General features: G+C 36.3%; 1 protein-coding gene across 2 annotated transcripts in view; it reads left to right on the forward strand.

The window, feature by feature from the left end:
- CAAP1 (caspase activity and apoptosis inhibitor 1) overlaps positions 1 to 18,092 on the forward strand; it is an 18,570-nt gene extending 478 nt beyond the window's left edge. The window contains exons 2-7 of one of the 2 annotated variants that reach the window (XM_015653305.3): positions 48 to 229; positions 518 to 718; positions 2,269 to 2,353; positions 2,952 to 3,027; positions 12,541 to 12,614; positions 16,354 to 18,092. In XM_015653305.3, coding sequence (XP_015508791.1) covers positions 218 to 229; positions 518 to 718; positions 2,269 to 2,353; positions 2,952 to 3,027; positions 12,541 to 12,614; positions 16,354 to 16,697 — 792 coding nt within the window. In that variant the 5' untranslated portion in view covers positions 48 to 217 and the 3' untranslated portion in view covers positions 16,698 to 18,092. The remainder of the gene's footprint in view (positions 1 to 47; positions 230 to 517; positions 719 to 2,268; positions 2,354 to 2,951; positions 3,028 to 12,540; positions 12,615 to 16,353) is intronic. The other variant, XM_015653304.2, reaches the window with a different exon arrangement.
- The last annotated feature ends 1,758 nt before the right edge of the window (positions 18,093 to 19,850 follow it).

Consider the following 19,850-nt stretch of genomic DNA (forward strand, 5'->3'; position numbering starts at 1 on the left):
GGGGGGTGTTTAATTGTTTTTTAATTTTTTTTTTTTTTTAATTCTAGAGGTCTTCCACTGATGTATGGAGGACATATTTTCTAATACGAAGCTCATTTTAATTCTATGAAGACTATGCCACACAGGGAATTGTATGCCAATAATTGAATAATTGTAAATGATGAGCTTTATGATTTAGTTGCCCAGCCAATCAGATGGATTTCTTCTGATTTAAAGTATGCTTTCATATGTAAGCATCACCGAAGTATTTAAAGATAGTATTTCCCACTTAGTATCTATAAGTACTTTTCACTTTTTGAAGCTTTAAAAAATTTTCCTAGCACAAGAATGTTTTCATTTATAAAAAGAATGTAGCTTCTGTATTGCAGTTACCTTGCAGTATGAAACACTGGAACTTGAGAAGTCCACATTAAGATGTATCTTGCATTTATGAAGGGAAAATTATTGCAAACACAGGTAGAGCTGTAAGTTTCTGTCTTCTCTAATTCACTAGAAAATGTGCCTTCCTTGATTTTAGGAAACAAAATGCAGTGTACTCTCTGGAGAAAAAGTGGAAGAGGCTGAACAACCCAGTGATATAGAAGAAGGAGGATTAGATCTCACTGTGTCACTCAAACCTGTCAGTTTCTACATTGGGGACAAAAAGGAAATGCTTCAACAGTGTTTCTGTGTCATAGGGGAGAAAAAACTACAGAAGATGCTGCCTGATACTTTAAAGGTACTGAAATAGATTTACTATTTATATGCTTACCATGACCTTGAATGTTTGTGTAACAAAGAATAGTTATCTCTGAAGCCTAGTGCATTTACTTTTTAAAAGTGTCCTGTTTGTTTCTCAACTAAAGAAGTTTCTACAAAGTCAAGTACCTTTCTTAAGTAACTCCCAATCATGTGTCTGGAAGTGAGACTTCTTAAAGATTTGCAGTAGTTATTTCAGGTTACTCCTTTTGCTACTGCTCAGCCGCTTCTGAACTTCAGGTTTAGCTTTAGACTGTGACTCTGTACTGGTTAGTTAAATGCAAAAGGATTTTAATGATTGTGAGGAGTAAATTCAGTAGTGTTGTTCAATAATCAATATGCTGATTTGTAAATAAAATACTGATTTCTGTTTGTGGCAACTTATTTTCTTTGTATGGTATTAAAGCAATGTCTGACATAAAATAAAGTCCATTCTTCATAAACAGCTTCTGAAGCTGTAACTCCTATGGATTGAAACTGGAGTTTTGCTGGCTTATAACATATACCTCTTGAGTTCTATGAACAATAGGACTTAGTAAAAATAAATTAGGCTAGCAGCCTGTACAGAAGAAGAGGCTGTGAGTGAAATGTCATCTGTTTGATGTTTGTTAGTAGTTGTAAATTTTCTGTCATAAATTTTTATCTTAGGGAGTTGTATTATTAGTACAAGTGAAACAGGACTTCTTCATTTAAACACATGATACATTGCACACAGGCTTTTCCATTTCTCATCTCTGGCAGAAGAAAAGGAAGTTGAGAAGCTGCAAGGAAAGACATTACTGAGTTTGTAGGGAAATTGCCTGATAGTGTAGAATCAAACTTACAGTAGGACTGTGAGTGTTCCAACCTATTTAGCACCTCCTAATTTTGGTACGTGTATGTGGTATCATAGCTCATTTGAACATGTGAAATTATCAAATGTCACTAGGAGGTATGAGATGTGAAAGTAACTGGAATAAAAGTAAAATAATGTGGCAATGTACGGTATGTACCAAGCATGAGAAATGGATTGCAGTTTACATACGTCCTTTATTTTCTTTATTTCTATTTTATTTCTGTGTTGTGATATGCAATTGTTGGTGTGTTGTCAATAGCATTATTTTCTCCAGTTTGTGGATGCAGATTCAACAGTTGCCTCTGTTCTTTACAAGCTTAATTACATTAACCATCTTCCCCTAAGTGCTGGAAAATTAAGAATAACCTGGTCTGTGCTGTTCCATGCTTCACACATATGCTCTGGTGTTTCTGGTGCTCAGTGTTGCAGCTGCAGTAAAAACTCCAAGCCATAGGTCAAATACCTGATAGTCTGGATTGCTTAATTTTTCAGACAGCACCCACACATATGCTATTTCTTGTGGTTGTTACAACTGAAAGACCTGGTTTTCTATAGCAGTTGCATTAATGCAGATCAGAATATGGGAGAGGCTTTAATCCAAGTTAACTCTTTATTACAGTTGGACTACTCCTTACATTTTTAATTACTCTCAGAAATTTTTAGTAGCTTGTGGTCTGTCTTATCTGTCTTCTTAGAGCTGTTCCATGGACGAAATCAAAAGACTTTGCATGGAGCAGTTGGAGCTGTTATCTGAAAAAAAACTATTGAAGATACTTGAAGGTATGAATGAAACTTTGAGACTCCACTGTACACCAGAGAAAGTCTGCCTCAGCTGAATTTGCATTTTTTTCTAGCAACTTAAATATATATGTATATATACAAACACACACTAGGAAGTATATATTAGTGTGTATATAATCCCCCAGTTCCAGCAAGGGACACAGTTCGTGTACTTTGATTAAGGATATGACATTCCAGTTTTTCATGGCTTTATTGAACTTGCACTTGATATTTAAGGGATATAGAACTTCTTTTTAAACATATTGCTGTCTTGTCAATGAAGAGAAACTCCTTGCATCTGAGTGCTTCAGAGTATCTTGCTGTTAATCTGTACTTTATTTTTAGCACCCATAATATTGTAGTAAGAATAGCTAATCAGATTTTTTGTAATCCAGTATAAATGTATGTGTAGCTAACAGAAGACTAACAAATAAGAGTTTTGGTTTTAACTAAGTCTAATTTTAGAACTTCTGCTTTAACTGGGAAAAGTCCTCTTCTGCTGATTGCAATAGAGTTAATTATTAAGAGTAAACCTAATTATGTAGTATTAATTATATCCCTTTCCTAAATTTTCATGTTTGAAACTGTGTATATCTAGGCAAGATTGGAGCTGATTCTGATACTGACGAGGAGGCAGATGGAGGAGACAAGACTGGAGGTGATTCAGTCAGTCAGTGAGTAAAAGACAAAACACTTAAACTTAATTTAAGGAGACTGAACAATTCAGAGATTTTTCATTAGAAATCATCAAATATATCATTGAGAGACCCAATTTCTATATCCTTAATTAATTACTCTAGTTGAATGACAATGAACTGTGACTACTAGCAAGCAGTAAACTTACAGACATGACTTTGTCACTTTGTGACATTGTGTCTTGGGCACATAGCTGGGTTCATTGTGGCATACCACCCTTCAGCTGAGTTATGGTAATTAAACATTTATGCTTGTGTCCTGCAACAGAAGTGGTATGATTTAGGTTAATTGTCTTTGTGTGAGCTAAAGCAGTAAACCCCTCCCACTTAGGTCAGTGAATTGTTTAAGTGTACTTTCAGTTCAGGTGAGATTTATCCCTTCTCTTCAACTCTCATTCTGGTCCTTCATTCCTGCCCCAGCTGAAGCAGCACTGACACTCGCCTGTTCAATGTACTCTGTATAAGAGGTGCTACAGAATGTAGTTTCAAGAACAGAGGCTTCGTGTTTCTTGCTCTTACCTTGGCATCTGTAAGTTTTGTCAAAGCACTTCTTAACCTTTTCTTAAAATGCTTCTTTGCTATTTAAAGACCATTTGTTTGTCAGGAGTTCACCTGTTTGATAATTTGGAAGTATGTACTATGTACATGGAAGTACTGAAAGTTATAACGCACAATGCATCAAATTTAGTGAGGCTAATTTGTTTCTAGAAGACTAATAAGCTTTTATATTTTTAATATATAAAATTATATATTTTATATATTAAACCTGATTACAGGTGGTTCACAGGTTTGGGATGCACTTAATAAACCTCGGAGACAGTAAGAGACAATGTACCAGATTAAAGTAACCTCCTAGCTACTGGTTTGGTTAGTTTATCTAAACCTCCTGAATAAGAACAAATGGATGGGAAAGGTACTAACACTAATCCAACTTTCACATCCTGGTCAGTATTTTTCCTTAGCAGAGACCTGTTTTCTGATCCTGTCTTTGATTCAAAAAAAGCTCTGAAGTTATTGCATAATTTTCTTTGATGACTTCTCATCATAAAAATATACTAGAAAATGGAGTGAATACAACATTATGTTTCATTTTTTTTCCCTTGTAATACAGTTTTAATGCCCTTTGATGCCGTTTCTTCTAAGGTTCTTTTGGAGTCCATTATTAATGTACCCCTCTGTGATATTTGTTGCCTATGTAATCTCTGAATGCAGTCAGCATTAGTTAGCTTTAAAAATTATTTTTCTTATTTTGTACATTGACCTCTGCTGGCTGTTTAGAAAATCAGATAGAAAAATCTAAAAAATACAAAATATACTAAATATTTTGTCTCTTTATGTAGAGTAGTGGTCTATTTATGTAGAGTAGTGTCTGTTAAGTGATTGATAATTTGCCAATTAACTTCTAAATAGAATTAGAAGACAGACTTGCTGATTAAATAAGCCATAAAAAATACTCTAGGATTTTGATTCCTGGAGAAACTATATGTTGTGATTTTTCATTTTGGGTGTTTGTTTAAGGACTATCTCACAAGCTGTTTACTATTGAAAAATACTTAAAATGTTCTTTATCTTCAAGATGTATGGCAGGAGTAATGCTTCTGGATTTCAGTAAGGTTGTTCTGTGTCGCAAGATGTTTCAAAGCTGCTGTTGAGATGTATTTATGATACTTCGATGCAGTAGATTGGGTAAATTCTTACATGGAAATTGAGCTGGTGAAAATTCAAAAAAAGGAAATAAATGAATAAAACTACAAAATAGGAAAAATCAGAATTTACCAATTTTTAGCTAGTGGGTATTTGAAGACACTTAGCCTATTTTCCCATGTCAGTTAGGATGGTTTCAGTAACTGGCAGTAAATCAAGAAGAAATTATGTTGGTCATAGTTGTAGAGCAAATTGCATCCTTTGACAAACAGTGGTTGAGGTGCCTCTTTTTCTTGAATCTGTATCCTGATAGTTGAGGATTTCAGACCTCTCCAAACTGGGCAGGCAAGATAGGATGTTTTAAGTATTGGGGATTTTCTTCTCCCTTTCAAAAATTCTGCATAGCTGGGTGCTATCTGAGAACCTTAGCTCCATAGTTCAGCTGTGTGTTAGCATTAACAAAAAGAAAACAAAACAGAAAAGCTGTTTGGATTATTGAAAAATAAAGGGATAGGAGAAAATTAGGAGAATAAAGGTTTTATGTTAATCTTGAAGTCCAGTGCTCAGTAAGTAGACCAATATGATACTTTTACAACTGTAAACAGTCACAAGTCCTTTTTACTAAGTAAATCTTTGAGCCTTAGGTCATCTTTTTTGTTACCTGTGTGTAAATAATTATAAATGCAAGTTTTCAAAACTTCAGAAAACTGTGTTTCAGCAACAAGTCAGCCACCAGAGAGGCTCAAGGTGCAACTGTAAAGAAATAGTGAAAACTGTATTGATAAGCAAACACTGTTTGTAATCATTAATTATAATCTGGATTTAAGTAGGTGAATTTGTTTGCCCTGAGAATAGAAAAGACTTTTCATAAAAAAAAAGGCAGTTTCTCTGTTTCACTTCTTCCTAGGTCATCTTCATTACTTGTGGCTTTCATGTAAATGACTTCTTTTTCTTGCCTTCTGTTACAGCTTTTTTGTTCTAAATCTGACTTGTATTGTTGTAGTGGTTTAGGTTCACCAATTGGAGTTTCCCAGCCAACGCACCAAATAATGTAGTGGGTTTAGCACTGGCTAAAATCACCAGTGCACCTACTTGAATTATTTACTCACTTGCTGCCGTGAGATATGAATTAGGAGGAAGACAAAGCAGGCTCAAAACTTAAAAGGTATAAAGAAAACTTTATTAACAGAACTAAAATAACAATAATCAGAATAAAACCTTCAGAACTGTTGCATTCCACAGCCACAGGATCACATCCAGGGAAGCTATAGTTACCAGGAACTAAGCACGGGACACCAGCAAGACGGGCTTCTGCTCAGGAAACCATTTATTCAGCACGGGGACAAACTCGGATCCAGAGACAGAGAGCCCCGAACAGAGGCAGGGTAATGGGTTTTGAGGGACAGAGCCAGGGTGGAGTTCAGGGTCAGGGACCACTAGGAACACAAGGGAGAGACCCCAGGGGCTCAAACCCAGTCAGAACTCCCTGGAATCACAGGGCCCAGGCCCCGAGGCAGAAGTTTAGAATTCACACTAGGTGGGCTTTACAGCAATGCCTCTCACTTTAACAATGTTTATCTGAAACAAAATCTTGGCTTCCCTGAGGCACCTGATACAGAACACTTCACCCTCTGCCCAACTTCTTTCCCAACTCACAATGTAGAGACAAAACCTGGGACTTTAAATCAGTTACCACCTCTACAAATACTCTTTCATCAGTTCTTGTAGGGAGAAAAGTTTCTCTTGCCATGCCATGGAGACTTCCACAAGAAATGTTTTTTTCATGCATTTGAATTTCCACAAATAGCAGGTGCTTAGGAAAAATTTGCAATTGTGAAATTCCTCCCAATTTCACAGCCGTCCTGCAGCTGAGTTAATGGGCCATGTCACATTATGGGGTACTGTTTTAAGGGTGAACTGCTCAGAAACGAAGGTTCTCGTCATCTATCTCTGCGATCATCTCCGGGAACAGAGGTCTTTCCCTGGGGGCAAAGGTTCATCATTATGGTCATCTCTCTGTTAAAGCTTCTCATGGGATCACAGCTACCTCAGCATCAGCTTTGCTTCATTGTGGAGGCCTCTGCTCATGTCTACAGTTTGAACACTCCAGCCCTCCAAACCTTTTTCATGAAGTAAGGGGATATTTCAGTGTATCATTGTCCATCTCCATGGTACTGCCAAAAGAGCATTCAGCCCAATACTAAGGCATCTCCTCATTCTCCTTCCATCTGGGACTTGACTCCTTCTTTAGTGACCTTGGTGTCTTTGTGTTGTCCTCTACGTGTTTTCACTCTGTCCTTTAACTCTAGAGAGGAGTACTGTTTTCATCATCACAAATTTCATCGGTGCTGTGAGTTAATACCTCACCTGGGGCCTGAGGACGGTCATGATGGTTTCTGCTGGGCAGTGGCTGAGGCAGTCACGGTGGTGGATTTCAGGCTGTGCTGGGGGCTGTGCCAAGATCCCAGGGGCCTGACCACAAGGGTGGTGGCTGCTCTGGCTGCACGACTGATCTCCAGCCCCTGCTTCCCTCAGTTTCAGCTGCGGGCTGATGGCTTCTCCTCCCTCTGCCCGGCAGCCGATGGGGCCGCACAGGCTGTGGCAGAGTGGGGTCAGTCCACACCTCTTCAAAGCTTGAAGGAAGAGAGCTTTCCTGGACTTTCCTGTCTTTAAAATGTGAATTTCACAGAGGCAGACCCAGCTTCTGAAGGGTTTAATAGGTTGTCGGTTCTCAGAGCTAGACAGCTATTGGTTTTTGCCAGGCACAGAGGGAGCTCTTAGCAGCTTCTCTCAGAAAGATTACTTCTGTGAGTGGCTTCTCTGCTCACCAAATATCAATTAAGGCACAACCAGCACAGTTGTTTTCATGGAAATGTAAATGTGGAAAGGGAAAAAGTGAGTAGCAAGTTGTACTCTCATCAAAAATGTTTTAACTGTTTGGTAACATCCCTTTGTTTCTTTCATTATTGTCCTTTGAAGAAAATAAATTCAACAAACATATGTTTAGCAATTTGTATATATCAACAGAAATGGATCAAACATAAAACATATATCAACAGAAGTTCAAGAAAGCTTGAATCAATACTTATAAAGAAATTTCAAATTAAATAAGCAAATGACTCTCAGTCTCTAATGACCTATTTCCCATCTGTACCACCTAAAAGGATAAGGAATTTAGGGAATTTTCTTCAGGTACAGGAAAGTTGCAAAATTAAGATCTTTTTGTGAAGCTTTTAGATGGTGTTGCATCTAATTGTGAATGCAATCTTCCTTTTATGGTTTTTGCACATATCTTCATTCTGTTACCAGAGTTGGAAGTCCTGTGGCTTTTCCTAAATTTCAGCTATGTAAAAGCTTCACGTGCTTACATTAGCATGTAAAACACTTGCTCCTTTATTTTGTCACCAGCTTGTTCTGTGTTAAGCACTAGAAATCTTGAAATAACCATGCAAAAGAACTGAAGCAGGGCCTATGTTTGCCAGTAACTGGAAAATGCTGTTGCAATAGATATCTTTTATTACTTAAGAGCTCTGTATAGAGCAGTTACCAGATTTTTGTTGCTGTTTCTGTGTTACTATCTGCAGTGGAATGCTGTTAAACAAAGACTATTACTGTATATGAAGCTTCCAATTAAATATCAGATATTTAATTGATAGGAACCAAATAATAAATTGTAAAGCCAAGCAGGCATTCTTCATCTCATTCAAGAGCTGCTAGTGTGTTTTTGAGCAATTTCTTTTACTTGAATTGGTCCTTCAAATATCCTCCAGCAGAACAAGAGAAAGTAAGTTACATGCTGTAGTAGTAAAATATTATTAAAAGCACAAGCATTTTAATAGCATTGTAATCATCAATGTTCGCATGGGTAAAAGATTTTTTGCCTTCAAAAATCATAATGGGCTTATTTTTTTCACCGAGTGAAAATTTGCAGTTTAACATTTGCTGTTTCAAGAATTTATAGGCTTTTTATTACTTCGCAGTCAAAAGTGCAGTTTTTGCTTGCTTTCTTTTGGAAAGGTTAGCAATTTAAAGTTTTGTCTTGTTATAATGTGTTGTGTTCCTGGCTACTGGGCTGTTCACAAGCATGCAATTGCCATCTGATATTTACTCCTGTAGGACAGTTTGGGTATTTTCATCATTTGGAATACATTAGCATTTGGCTAATTTGCTTCTCTGCCTTCTGTTCTTGCGGTGTCCTCAAAATTCACCTGTAACAGGACTGATGGAGTTTTCATAGCTCATTAAACTACTTGATTAACACTTGTCTTTTGAGATACCTTTCTTGAGAAACACTACTTTGTAAGGACTTTTTTTCCTTTTTTAAATTTTTAACTAAGTTTTTTTAACTTGCTACTTATTGCTTGTTAATTATTTTAGTTCTCATTTGTCGTTGAGAACTGTCATTGGAACAAAAATTTGCAAGAATCTTTCAAGGACTCGGGACTCATGGAAATGCTTTTTAGGCCTGAAACTAGGTGCGAAGGCAAATTTTACTCCAGGAAATTACATCATGTAAGAAATAACAGAGGTCCTGATCTCAAGTCTCACTGGAGTTTTAGGTGAATGATACTTTTCCTTTTGGGCTCCAACCCCAGTTACCACTGAAACATGGTATCCCACCACCAGTATTGGAGAGTATTGGAGAGCTACTGTCTTAATCCTTAGCCATCTGCTCCTCTGCCAGTGCTCCTTTTCCTAACCTTTGCTGAGTTTTTACCCCACTTTGCATAATCTACTGGAGTCAGGTACCAAATCACCTTCAAACCCAGAGGTCTTTGAGAGCTGTACAAATTCCTGTAGCAAATTGTGTACAGAAACTTGATTGTGTGAACCCAGTTAGGTCTTACGCTAATGTGGTGCATGCCAACGTGAAATGCATGCTCTATGTAAAATAAGGTAAATTTAAATTCACAACATTGATTGTCAACAAATTGTAACTGTAGTTAGCTTCTTTCTACTGAAAAGATCATACTGTGAAAATGGTATTCTGTTTAAAAAATAAATTCAAAATGCTTAGTTTACTGCTTGGGAGATGGACTTTGAACTTAACTGTCATCTTGAGGGAGAAATAAAAAGGCTGACAAAAGAGAGAAACTCCAAATTACTATTGTCATTTGCCAGCACAGCATGAAAGGAGAGTGAGTATGAAAGAAGAGAGTGTGAAATGTGTATAAGGTAATATGCACATTTTAGAATTTTAGAATAAGTAATTTTAGAATAACATGTCTTCTGCTCCCATTGTTTGAAGACATGATATTGTGCTACCCTTTCTTAAATGTCTACCACTGTACAGGTAATTAGGGAAGAATTGTTTCTCACTAGCAAATAAATAAAATAAGGCTAGCAAGGTGAAAGCCAAACTGAACAGAGAACTTAAAATGCATCTTTTGGGCCAGTAGATGGTGCAGAATGCCTGCCTATGAAAGAAAGCCATGAAGGTTCACTAGCAATGGAGTCCAATCCAATCAATTCTGAGGGAGTAAAACATGCTGTAAAAGTACTTCTGTGTCCTAAAAATTATTTTGCTGATAGTAGATCATTTCTAAAGGAGTGTGGGTTTTCTGTAATTGTTAAAGTCAAGGCATCAGGAGAAAATTTACAAGTTTCAATGTGTGATTTTTTTTAAGATTGGGAATTTCTTTTACATGGCTGTTAAAATGGTTGTGGATAGTTTCACAGTCGGTGTTTGAACAATAGAGGTCACTGAGTTTTCTCTCAGAGATGATTACAATTCCTCATCAAACATCAAGGTGATACCAGAGTTGTTAAATCTATTGTCTGGATACTCTTGGTGCAAGATCAGGCTTTTTCAGGTGACACTGCTATCCAGTGCAGCCATGACTCTAGAGTTCAAAATGGTGAAGTATGTGTGTGAAGGAGGACAGGACAAGGGCAGCCTAAGCTGCTTCTGCTCTTAGTGATGATCAGGGTATATCGCAACCTAATTTTGGTCAAGAGTTAAGTAATTAAATATAACAAATTGTTAGGAGTTGCTTTAAAAAAACAAAGAAAGAAAGCCAAAAAAACAGGTGGTTCCATCCACATCTGCTGACCGGTACCTGGTCCGAAATCCACATCTCTCCCTGGCTGCTGGCACACAAGTCTGCAAGATTTGTATCCTTGCTGTAGTTGCTGCTCAGACCTCCTTGTGCCTGCAGGCTTCTCTGATGGCAGGTGCAGGCCTGTGATTGTCCCCAGGAGCTGATGCTGTTAATATCTGCGGTATCTAGTGCTCTGTTATGGTCCCTCAATTATGGTCCCCTCTGCTTACTTGCAGAACCTCATCTGGTTTTGGAATTTGACCTCTGATCTTACAGTCTATTTGATTCCTTAGTTCCAGACCACACATCATGCTTGTTGTCTAGAGTAGCTTGAGGTTTGCTGGTGAATTACAAGCATCTACTTAGAGCTGCATGACACTGAAAATCCTGGAGAAAATATACATTTTTCATTCTGTCTGATTTCTTGCAGCACAGTCCTGTAGGCCCTTCTACCTGTGGTTCCCTTTGCAGTTGCTGGCACACATGTGGGCATATTTAGATTGTTCTCATCTTGTTTGGAAAATGAGTTAGTATAGCAATGTACTTTAATAAATGGACTGTTGGTCCATGTCCAGGGCTTTGCTAGGCAAGTGTATTGACCTTTTTATTCTCCTTAATGAGCTGTGGCATGATACTTTACATATTTATTTTCCAATGGTTATAAAAAAGTGGGAGAAAAAGGAGAGTCTGTTGATATAGCCTTTGCTACTTGAGAAAAGCAAACAGAAATGAAAATAACTTACTCTCGGGCCATGATGGCCAGAAATGTTCCTCCTCCTGATAAAACCATTAGCCACATGGGAAAAACCCAACTTGTAGAGCATGATGACAATAGATATGTCTTCACTTTCAGGAAAACCCTGAAGACCATTACTGAAAAACAAGTTAGTCATTATATTTACATCTGTGATACCGGAATACTGCTTCCTTTTTATGGTGTTGTTAAGCTTCCATGGGCAGGAGAGCTGCATGGATTCCATATTAATACAGATTAAACCAATGCCACACCAACATTCAGTTTAGGAATTTGGATGTTCTGTTGTCGAAATGCTCACATGATGTGGCAGCTGAACTCTTCCTGTGATTCTGGATCCTTACACCTGTGCCCTTCCTGTATTTTATCTTATTTTCACAGTTTGTGTAACTAATATGTGTGAAGTATGTGATGGATATTAACATTTCACTGAAGTCTCTTCCTTACCCTCGTGTAAAGAGTTGAAACTCTACACGTCAAGGGTAGAAGTCTTTAAATAGGAGAAATGGAGAAACGCAGGTACTGAATACACTGTAATAGCTGAGTTGTAAACAGTTTCATTTAAAAAAGTATCTCTTTGTGAAACAAGAATATTCTGATTCAGGAGAGGTTGGTGATAGGCTGATGATGATTTCATGAAAATATCTTTTTACTTTCAAAGTAAGACAGTAAATAGTATTTGAGTGCAGCAGAAACTATTGTTTTCCCTAACCATTTAATTATATGACAATCTGAGTTTTAGAAAACTCCTAATATGAGGAGCTTTTCCTTTATCACTGCTCATCTGTAGTTCCTCAGTTATAACCATTGAGGATTGTTACTCTAAAATGCAAGGATGTAGTGGAAGTAATTGCTTTATCCTTGTGTATCACAAAGCAAAACAAAAAAATTCATTTTCGAGTGTTCAGATTAGCTCTCTGTGTATTCTTTCTCCCCTTATTCCTACTGTAGCTGGCTTACTGGCCTACCAGCTAATAAATTTTTCAGTTTCTTAAAAATGTTCTCTTAAATGTTAAATTACGGTGATTAAAATGTGTTCTTAATTGTTTCCAGACAGGATAACAGTGTAGACTCAACTTCTTCTCTGAGAGAAGACAGCAAGCTGGAAGGTCAGGAATCAAAACAAGGTATGTAGTAGAGAAAGCTGAAATTTTGTGCTCTCGATGTTGGCCAGTGACTAATTCCAGGTAACTGACAGGTCTCTTGTGAATATGGAATGAACATTCATTGAGAAAGAATATTTTGCCTTGTGTATTTTCTCTTTGTAAATGCAAAAATGCAGCTTGTGAGACATTCAAGTACTACAGTGATTGGCAGGATAGAAAATGCAAAGATAAGTAAGTTATTGGTGCACATTTGTACTTTCTACACAAGAAAGCAGTATTTTTAGCCTGCAGTAGTGTTTGTTTTATTCAGTCATTAAATTGGCACATACAGCAATTGCCGATGTTAGTTTGCGCATGAAGTATTAGAACTATAGATGTTTCTGTCTCAGTCTGTTTATTTTCATTTTTACTGGCTCTAAGCAGAAAGATCAGAAATAGCTTTTCCAATAAAAGAATGTTGCAAATTCTTCTGAGCTACATTTCTCTTCAGCAAAGATCTAACTTGCTTCTTGCAACTGCTATTTCACAATTCAGAATGCTGTCTAAAAGATTTCTCTTGGAATGACTTTGTGAAACTTGTTTCTTTTCTGAATTACTTAGTGAGAAGGGTTAAATGAGAAAGGAAGGAGTCATAGAGTCATACATAATAACAGCATCAAAACTCTTAGGAGTGAGTTGCAATGACTGTGAATAATCTTTTAAATGTTGTTTGCTGTACTATATGGCAGAACCTTAGAACTGACAAATTTCCTGCAGATTTCCTCCATTTATGTGTTATCAAAGGGAATTGACAGCTGTTGCAAGTGATATAATTGTTTTTATGACTTAACCAGAGTATCATGATGGCTTTGGGCTGTAACAGTGGCTCCACTCAAGGTGTTAGCTTTTAAGAACTTTTGAGAATATTTTGTAGTCATTCTCCTTCACTGCAGCCTGAGAAGCTGTGTGAAAAAGAAGAGAGAATTAGAGAATAAGCAGAAGTGGATAAAATAATATTTAAAAATGGAACTTAGTGTGCTAAAATGAATTTTGCAACTGTAGATGAAGTAAAAAGTAAAAGTTACCAAAAATAAAAAGATAATGAGAAATGCCTGGAATGATCCTTATTTCTGTAAAAACACAGGTGCAAAAGAGGGAAATAAAGCCTGTTAGCTCATTAAACATCTGTCGGCCAAAAAGCTTGTATGAACACTGAATTACATAGATTTGGATGTTCCAGTTTCTAAATAGAACTCAAGGTTGTTCTACCCAGCTTCTCATCCTTAATAAGTCTGGGACAGACATGAATTACTTAATATTTTGTTCCTTCTTAATGTGACCAATTGATTCCAAAAAGAATACAATGGTGGGCTGACCCCAGCCAGCACTAGGCACTTGCCAAGCCCTGAATTACTTGTCCCCCAGTGGGATAAAGGTGGCAATCAACAAAACAAAATGAAAACTTGTGAGTCAACATGAAGATTCTTCAATACGTGAAACAATACTGTACATTGAAATAAAGCAAAATTAGAGACTTAGTCACAGCCTCCCATTGGCAGAAAGATTATTTGCCACTTCCTGGAAAGCAGAGGACTCAGCATGCATAACAGTTACTTGGGAAGGCAGATGCCAGTGTTGTATGGTGGAGCATATCCCTTAGGTCAGTTTGTCTCAGCTGCTCCTGGCTGTTTACCTCCCAGCCTCTTGCACGCTCCCAGTTTACTCTCTGTGGGGTCAGTGAGAAGCAGAAAGCCCTGAGGCTGTGCAAGCACTCGTCAGCAGTAGCCAAACTGGTGTGTTATCAACACTGCTTCAGAAACAAATCCAAAAGCAGCATCATGCACTCTTCTGTGAAGAAAATTAACTCTATCCCAGCCAGAATCAGTACAGGTCAGCTTAACTTTGGAATGAGTTAGGATTAGCAGGCTCAGATGTTGAGTTTCAGGCTTTGACCTGTGATCCAGTGATGCAGCTGATTTTTTGATCCATGGAAATGCTGCTTGGTTGACCAGCATGATAGGTAATACAATGACTGATACCGTGAAGCAAGACAGAAAAATTATAATTTCTTAATCCTGTTTATTCCCATTGAAAAAAAATGGTCTCATCTTTCATATAGATTGTGGCTTGCAAGGTAGAGTTAGAAAGATACTGTTCAAAGATGACTAAATGGTATGGGACATAGGGGAAGCTGCTTATGAAACGTCAGTATTAATCTTGAAGTTACTGTCACAGTAGAAACAGGCCAAGACTACTGAGAATCAAAGAAGACCCTTGTATGTTCATTTCATGAGTCATTTTTATACACATTGCTGTGAGGAGGATTTTTTTGTAGCTTTGTTTATATTTTAGGCTTTCATATTTTATTACTTCAAAATTGTGATTTATCTTGCAAAAAGAAAAAATGGATAAAAGTTATCTGTAAACTTTTTTTTTATATGTCTTAACATACGTTTTCTTTAGCTGAATTTGCTTTCCTGTTAGCTTTGTTTGGAATTTTTGAGATGCCACATACCTTAGCTGTGTATGCACACTCAGAGTGAGTGATCAGGAGCAAGTAACTGAATTAAGTATCTGTAGTACAAAAAATTTTCAGTGACGAATCAACAAAACCCTAATGTTTTAAAATATTACTATTATTTATAAAACCATTTTGAGATGTTTTGATCCTCCTTTCCTCCCTCTCTTTGTTTTTTAACTAGAGAAATTACATTTATGGCTTTCAAAGTAGCCAGTATTGATTTTTTTTTTCCACACCCTCTGGATGGGAGAATGTTGTAAGCCCCAAGAAAAACAGATCTTCCTAAGGTTTCTGGGCACTTTTCGTGTATTAATACCAAGTGAATGCAGGTACCATAGAGCATATTAAAATGTTAAAAAAAAGTGTAAGATTTTTATAAAGCCTTGTTTTTCTTGTGCAAGTGGTAAAAATGGTATTACCAAAAGTAATAAAAAGTAATATAAAGTCTGTATAATCAGTAACTTTTCCATCATCTTAGTACATTTACATTATTCATGTAAAGCTAGAACCAATCCTGCTTTAAGATTCCACATTTACAAAAGCTGTTGAAAGAGTATGAGCTTCTGAGGCCAGTGTGACAAAAGCAAGTCTTGTTGTAGCTAAATTGAGAGAACAATTAATCAGGTTCTGTTAGAGCTTTGCTTTTATTTTATTTGGCTGCTTCTTCTAATTATGTTTTTAAAAATAAACTCCAACTTTAACCACAATTAAAAACCAAAATAATAAATTCCTCCATGCTTTTACATCTGTGTTAAATATGTCTGGAAGACTAGTGATAAAATCGGAGTAGTTGCACTATAAGCATTAGAGTTTCTATTAATTTTTAGAGTTGCATCGCACTACAGTCCCACTCCTCTTAAAATGTGTAAGACTGTTGAGCATAATTTTTGAAATTGCATTCTGAAAATTAGGTTTGCTTAAGAAAATAAACAAAAATCGGTTTTGCACTGCAAAAGGTTTCTTTAATCTAAAATTCTATGGCAACTCAATTAGGAAAAGAGATCATGTAACTTCATAGGGGAAATAAATTTTTCTGGTACTGCTGCTTTGCCATACTGCATGTTCTTTTAGATTGGCATAAAAATGTATTATAAATTAGCTTTAAAAGTTGGAGGAGAAAAAGAAGAGGAATTGGTTGTCTTACAGATTTTTTTCACTCTTTTAATTTGAACAGTAACACTTTAAGCAGAAGTGATTTTGTAAGTTGAGGTAAAAACAGTCCTGTTAGGCAACTCTGTGATAGTTATGTTTGTGTTTCAGGCAAGGGAGAAGATAGTGATGTCCTCAGCATAAATGCAGATGCATATGATAGTGATATAGAAGGCCCATGCAATGAAGAGGATGGCCCAGATGTGCAAGAGAGCACTGTCAGAAGTGGAGCTGGTCAGATAGATGACCTTCAGAAGGACATTGAGAAGAGTGTGAATGAAATACTGGGGCTGGCGGAGTCCAGCCCGAAGGAGCCCAAGGCAGCAACCTTAGCTGTTCCTCCGTCAGAAGATGTTCAGCCATCAGCACAACAGTTGGAGCTTCTGGAACTCGAGATGAGAGCCAGAGCTATTAAGGCTCTGATGAAAGCTGGTGATGTAAAAAAACATCCCTGAGACTGTTCAGCTTTTGTTTTCACTATTTGTTTTGAAGAAGGTGATGTCTGTTTCTCTTCAGTGCTATAGTATGTTTGGGTTGGGTATGACATTCCTCATTCAGACTGTGCTGTGCTGACTGACCCGTAGTCCAGTGGTTTTGTTGCCTTCAGTGTGCTGCTTCCATGACATGCACAGACATGCTGATGTTTCCCTGAGATGGTGTCCTTGTGCTGGGTCACCTCCTTAGGGAGTCACAACACATATAGAGCTGTGCCAGGAACCTGGTCCTTCCAAAAAGGTTGTTGTAGAAACTTAGAATCAGAATGGTTGCAGTTGGAAGGGATTTGAGACTGCTTAATTCTTCTTGGGGCCCATCTCATCGTAATGTAAATATTCTAATTAAAATGTGATGATTTGCTTAAAAGCATACTCATTTTTTAAAATTTGAATTCATAAAAGGAACGATTTTTAACTTATAAATAAACAGTTGAACATGTTATTTTCAGAGCTATGTAAGTGCCTGAAAGAGATAGAGCAGAGTTTACACTGCCGTGTAGTTTTGTCACTTTTCTCCACTCTTATCTTTTGTATAACAACTGAAGAAAGCAGAGTTTCTTCCTAACTGTAAAGCTTTTCTTTTGAATATTTGGTATAATATTTAGCAAATCAAACCATTCAGAAGACCTTGAACTTTTAGCATTCAACTGGTGAATTGTTTCATGTCCCCTGAAAGTAGAAAAATCCACCTAATTTCAGTATGCTTTTTTAGAAAAGGCATTTGATTTATGAGGTTTTAAAATATAAATTCTATTTTTATCCACTTCATGGCATTCCTTTATAAATAAATAGAATTTTAGAATTAATTTTCATGCTATAATATCTTACAACAATTAAAGTAATTTAAATTTTTTTTAGAATTAGTGCTGCTTTTATATCTGGCTGCTAATCAAAGCATGTTAAAATATTTGTGTGTTTGTTTACATGCAGATACCAATTTTTTTCTTTAAAGGTATGAAGTTTACAATTGTAGTCTTTGTTAAGTAAAATATTCTATTATGTATTTTTATTCATGAATTTTCCTTGGTTGTTACTTAGAAAGCTGGTTACATACTTTGCAACAGTGGCAGAGATAATTTCCCCTACGATTGTGTAGTATTACTGCAAACTTAGTCTATTCAGATATTATGTCTTGAATTCTTTTAAGGTTTATCGTTTTCTTTTTATTCTTCCATTTTATCCCTTTTCTTCTCTTTATTCCCTTTCTTTTTTCCTATTTCCTTTTAAATCCTTTTCTGTAGCAAGCTTCTTGTATATTTCTTGAGTATGATTGATTTCTTCTAGAATCAACATTATTGTAAAATGCTAGTGCAGTGTAAATTTGATAATAAACTAAAACTTTCATTGAATACAGCTGAGAAAATTACAGTGTGCATCCACTAAGTGATGTCAGTGACCTGGGTAAACTGTACCTAACTGTAGTGTTATCAACAGCCTCAACATTTTTTCCATTATTTTGTAGCAAATGGAGGATGTAAGTTAAAATACGTACACACAATTTAAAAGGTAAATTTACTGTCTCAAAATCTGTGGGTGTTGTCTTTGGTTGATTTAATTTAGCTGTTTGGTCAACTTGTGTTTTATTTAAGTTGAGAGAAACTAAAGAAGTAATCAAGAAAGCTGGCAAAACTTACATGTGCTGATAGGCTGGTGGAGCTATGTTAGGTTTCAAAGATATATTTTAGTGCTGCTGTACTTAGGTCATTAAGGCACTGAATACCTCACCTAGCCTGCTGTGGTGGAAGAGGAAAGTTTGCTTGCAGGGGCATTTCCTGTGTCACCAGGAGAAGCCACATGTATAAGGTTTATTCAGTGAAGTTGCAAAAACACACTTCAGTTGTTTGGCAACACAAAAACACTGCTAGAAGTAAGGATAAACTAGAATGCAATTGCCTTCTACTGACAACTTTCAGGAGGTATATGGTACTTATTATTTTCCCAGGGTTTCCCAGGTCACCCTTAAATTTTTTTTTTAATAGCATGTTGAACTGTTAAAGGTTATTTCAAGCTCTATATGAAGTTGCAAGTGCTAACTTTAGCATGTAGTGTGACAGAGATGAAACAGGTTTACTATGCATATGACAGAGAAGATTTTAATTACAGACTAATTAAATTCAAAATTAAAAGATGAGAAGTATTCCAAGAAAATTCAATTAAGCTGTTTACAAAAATAAAATAAAAAAATTCATATGAGATACTTAATGTGATTGGTTACACAAGTGCTAATTCATTTTTAGGATATTGTACTGTTGCTGCTTAGTTTAAAAACAGATCAGCTAAATTACATGTGTTCTCGCATTGATTTGTGTCACTGAAGAGAAGAATATTCAGTGTATTTAAAATATTTATTATATAGCTGTTTCGTTTTTCACTTTTAAATATGTCTGTGATTTTTCCTTGAAAAATAAATTCATTATTTCATTTGGAAGAAGAGGCAATTTGTTTGTAGAATATATTGAATTATTTATGAAACCTTAAAATAGTATTACTGGGCTTTGATCAAGCATTTTTTCAGGAAACAAATATTAAGCACTAGGAGTTGGTCAGCATGATGTTGATTGTATTTTGGACAGCAACAACAATATTTTCTAAAAAATTTTGGCTGTCCTCATGGATTTTTTGAGGAGGTGGAGGAGGATTGATTTGGTGTGTGCCAAATAAATAAAAAGGTATGACTCCAAAGAGAGCCAAAAGCATTTATCTCTGCTTGGAGGCTTTGCTGTTATAGTGATTTTATAGAGAATAATAAATAGATAGCAAGATGCCAGTTTTGAGAGGCCAATCACAAATATTTCCACAGAAATAGAATTTCCACAGAAAATAATTAGTTCCCCTTTTAACACTTTTTAATATAGTATTTACTCTCAGAAGTATTTTGCCTAAGAGACTTGGTACCATAACTTTCTTTAAGCTATTTTATAAAATACATTCTTTACTGTTTGAAATTAGTATAATTGTTAATTGTAGTAAATGAAATTTTGATCACTGGTAACTACAGGTTGTTTCTAAGTGTATTTGAAAAAACAGGGAGTCAGATAATCTGTGTAGGTGATATAGGATGCTGCTGTTTTAACTGGATACTGTTGAAATGCCAGCTGAAACATGAGCAGTTCA

This window comes from Parus major, chromosome Z (genome assembly GCF_001522545.3).
Source record: "Parus major isolate Abel chromosome Z, Parus_major1.1, whole genome shotgun sequence".
In the NCBI taxonomy this organism is placed as follows: domain Eukaryota; kingdom Metazoa; phylum Chordata; class Aves; order Passeriformes; family Paridae; genus Parus; species Parus major.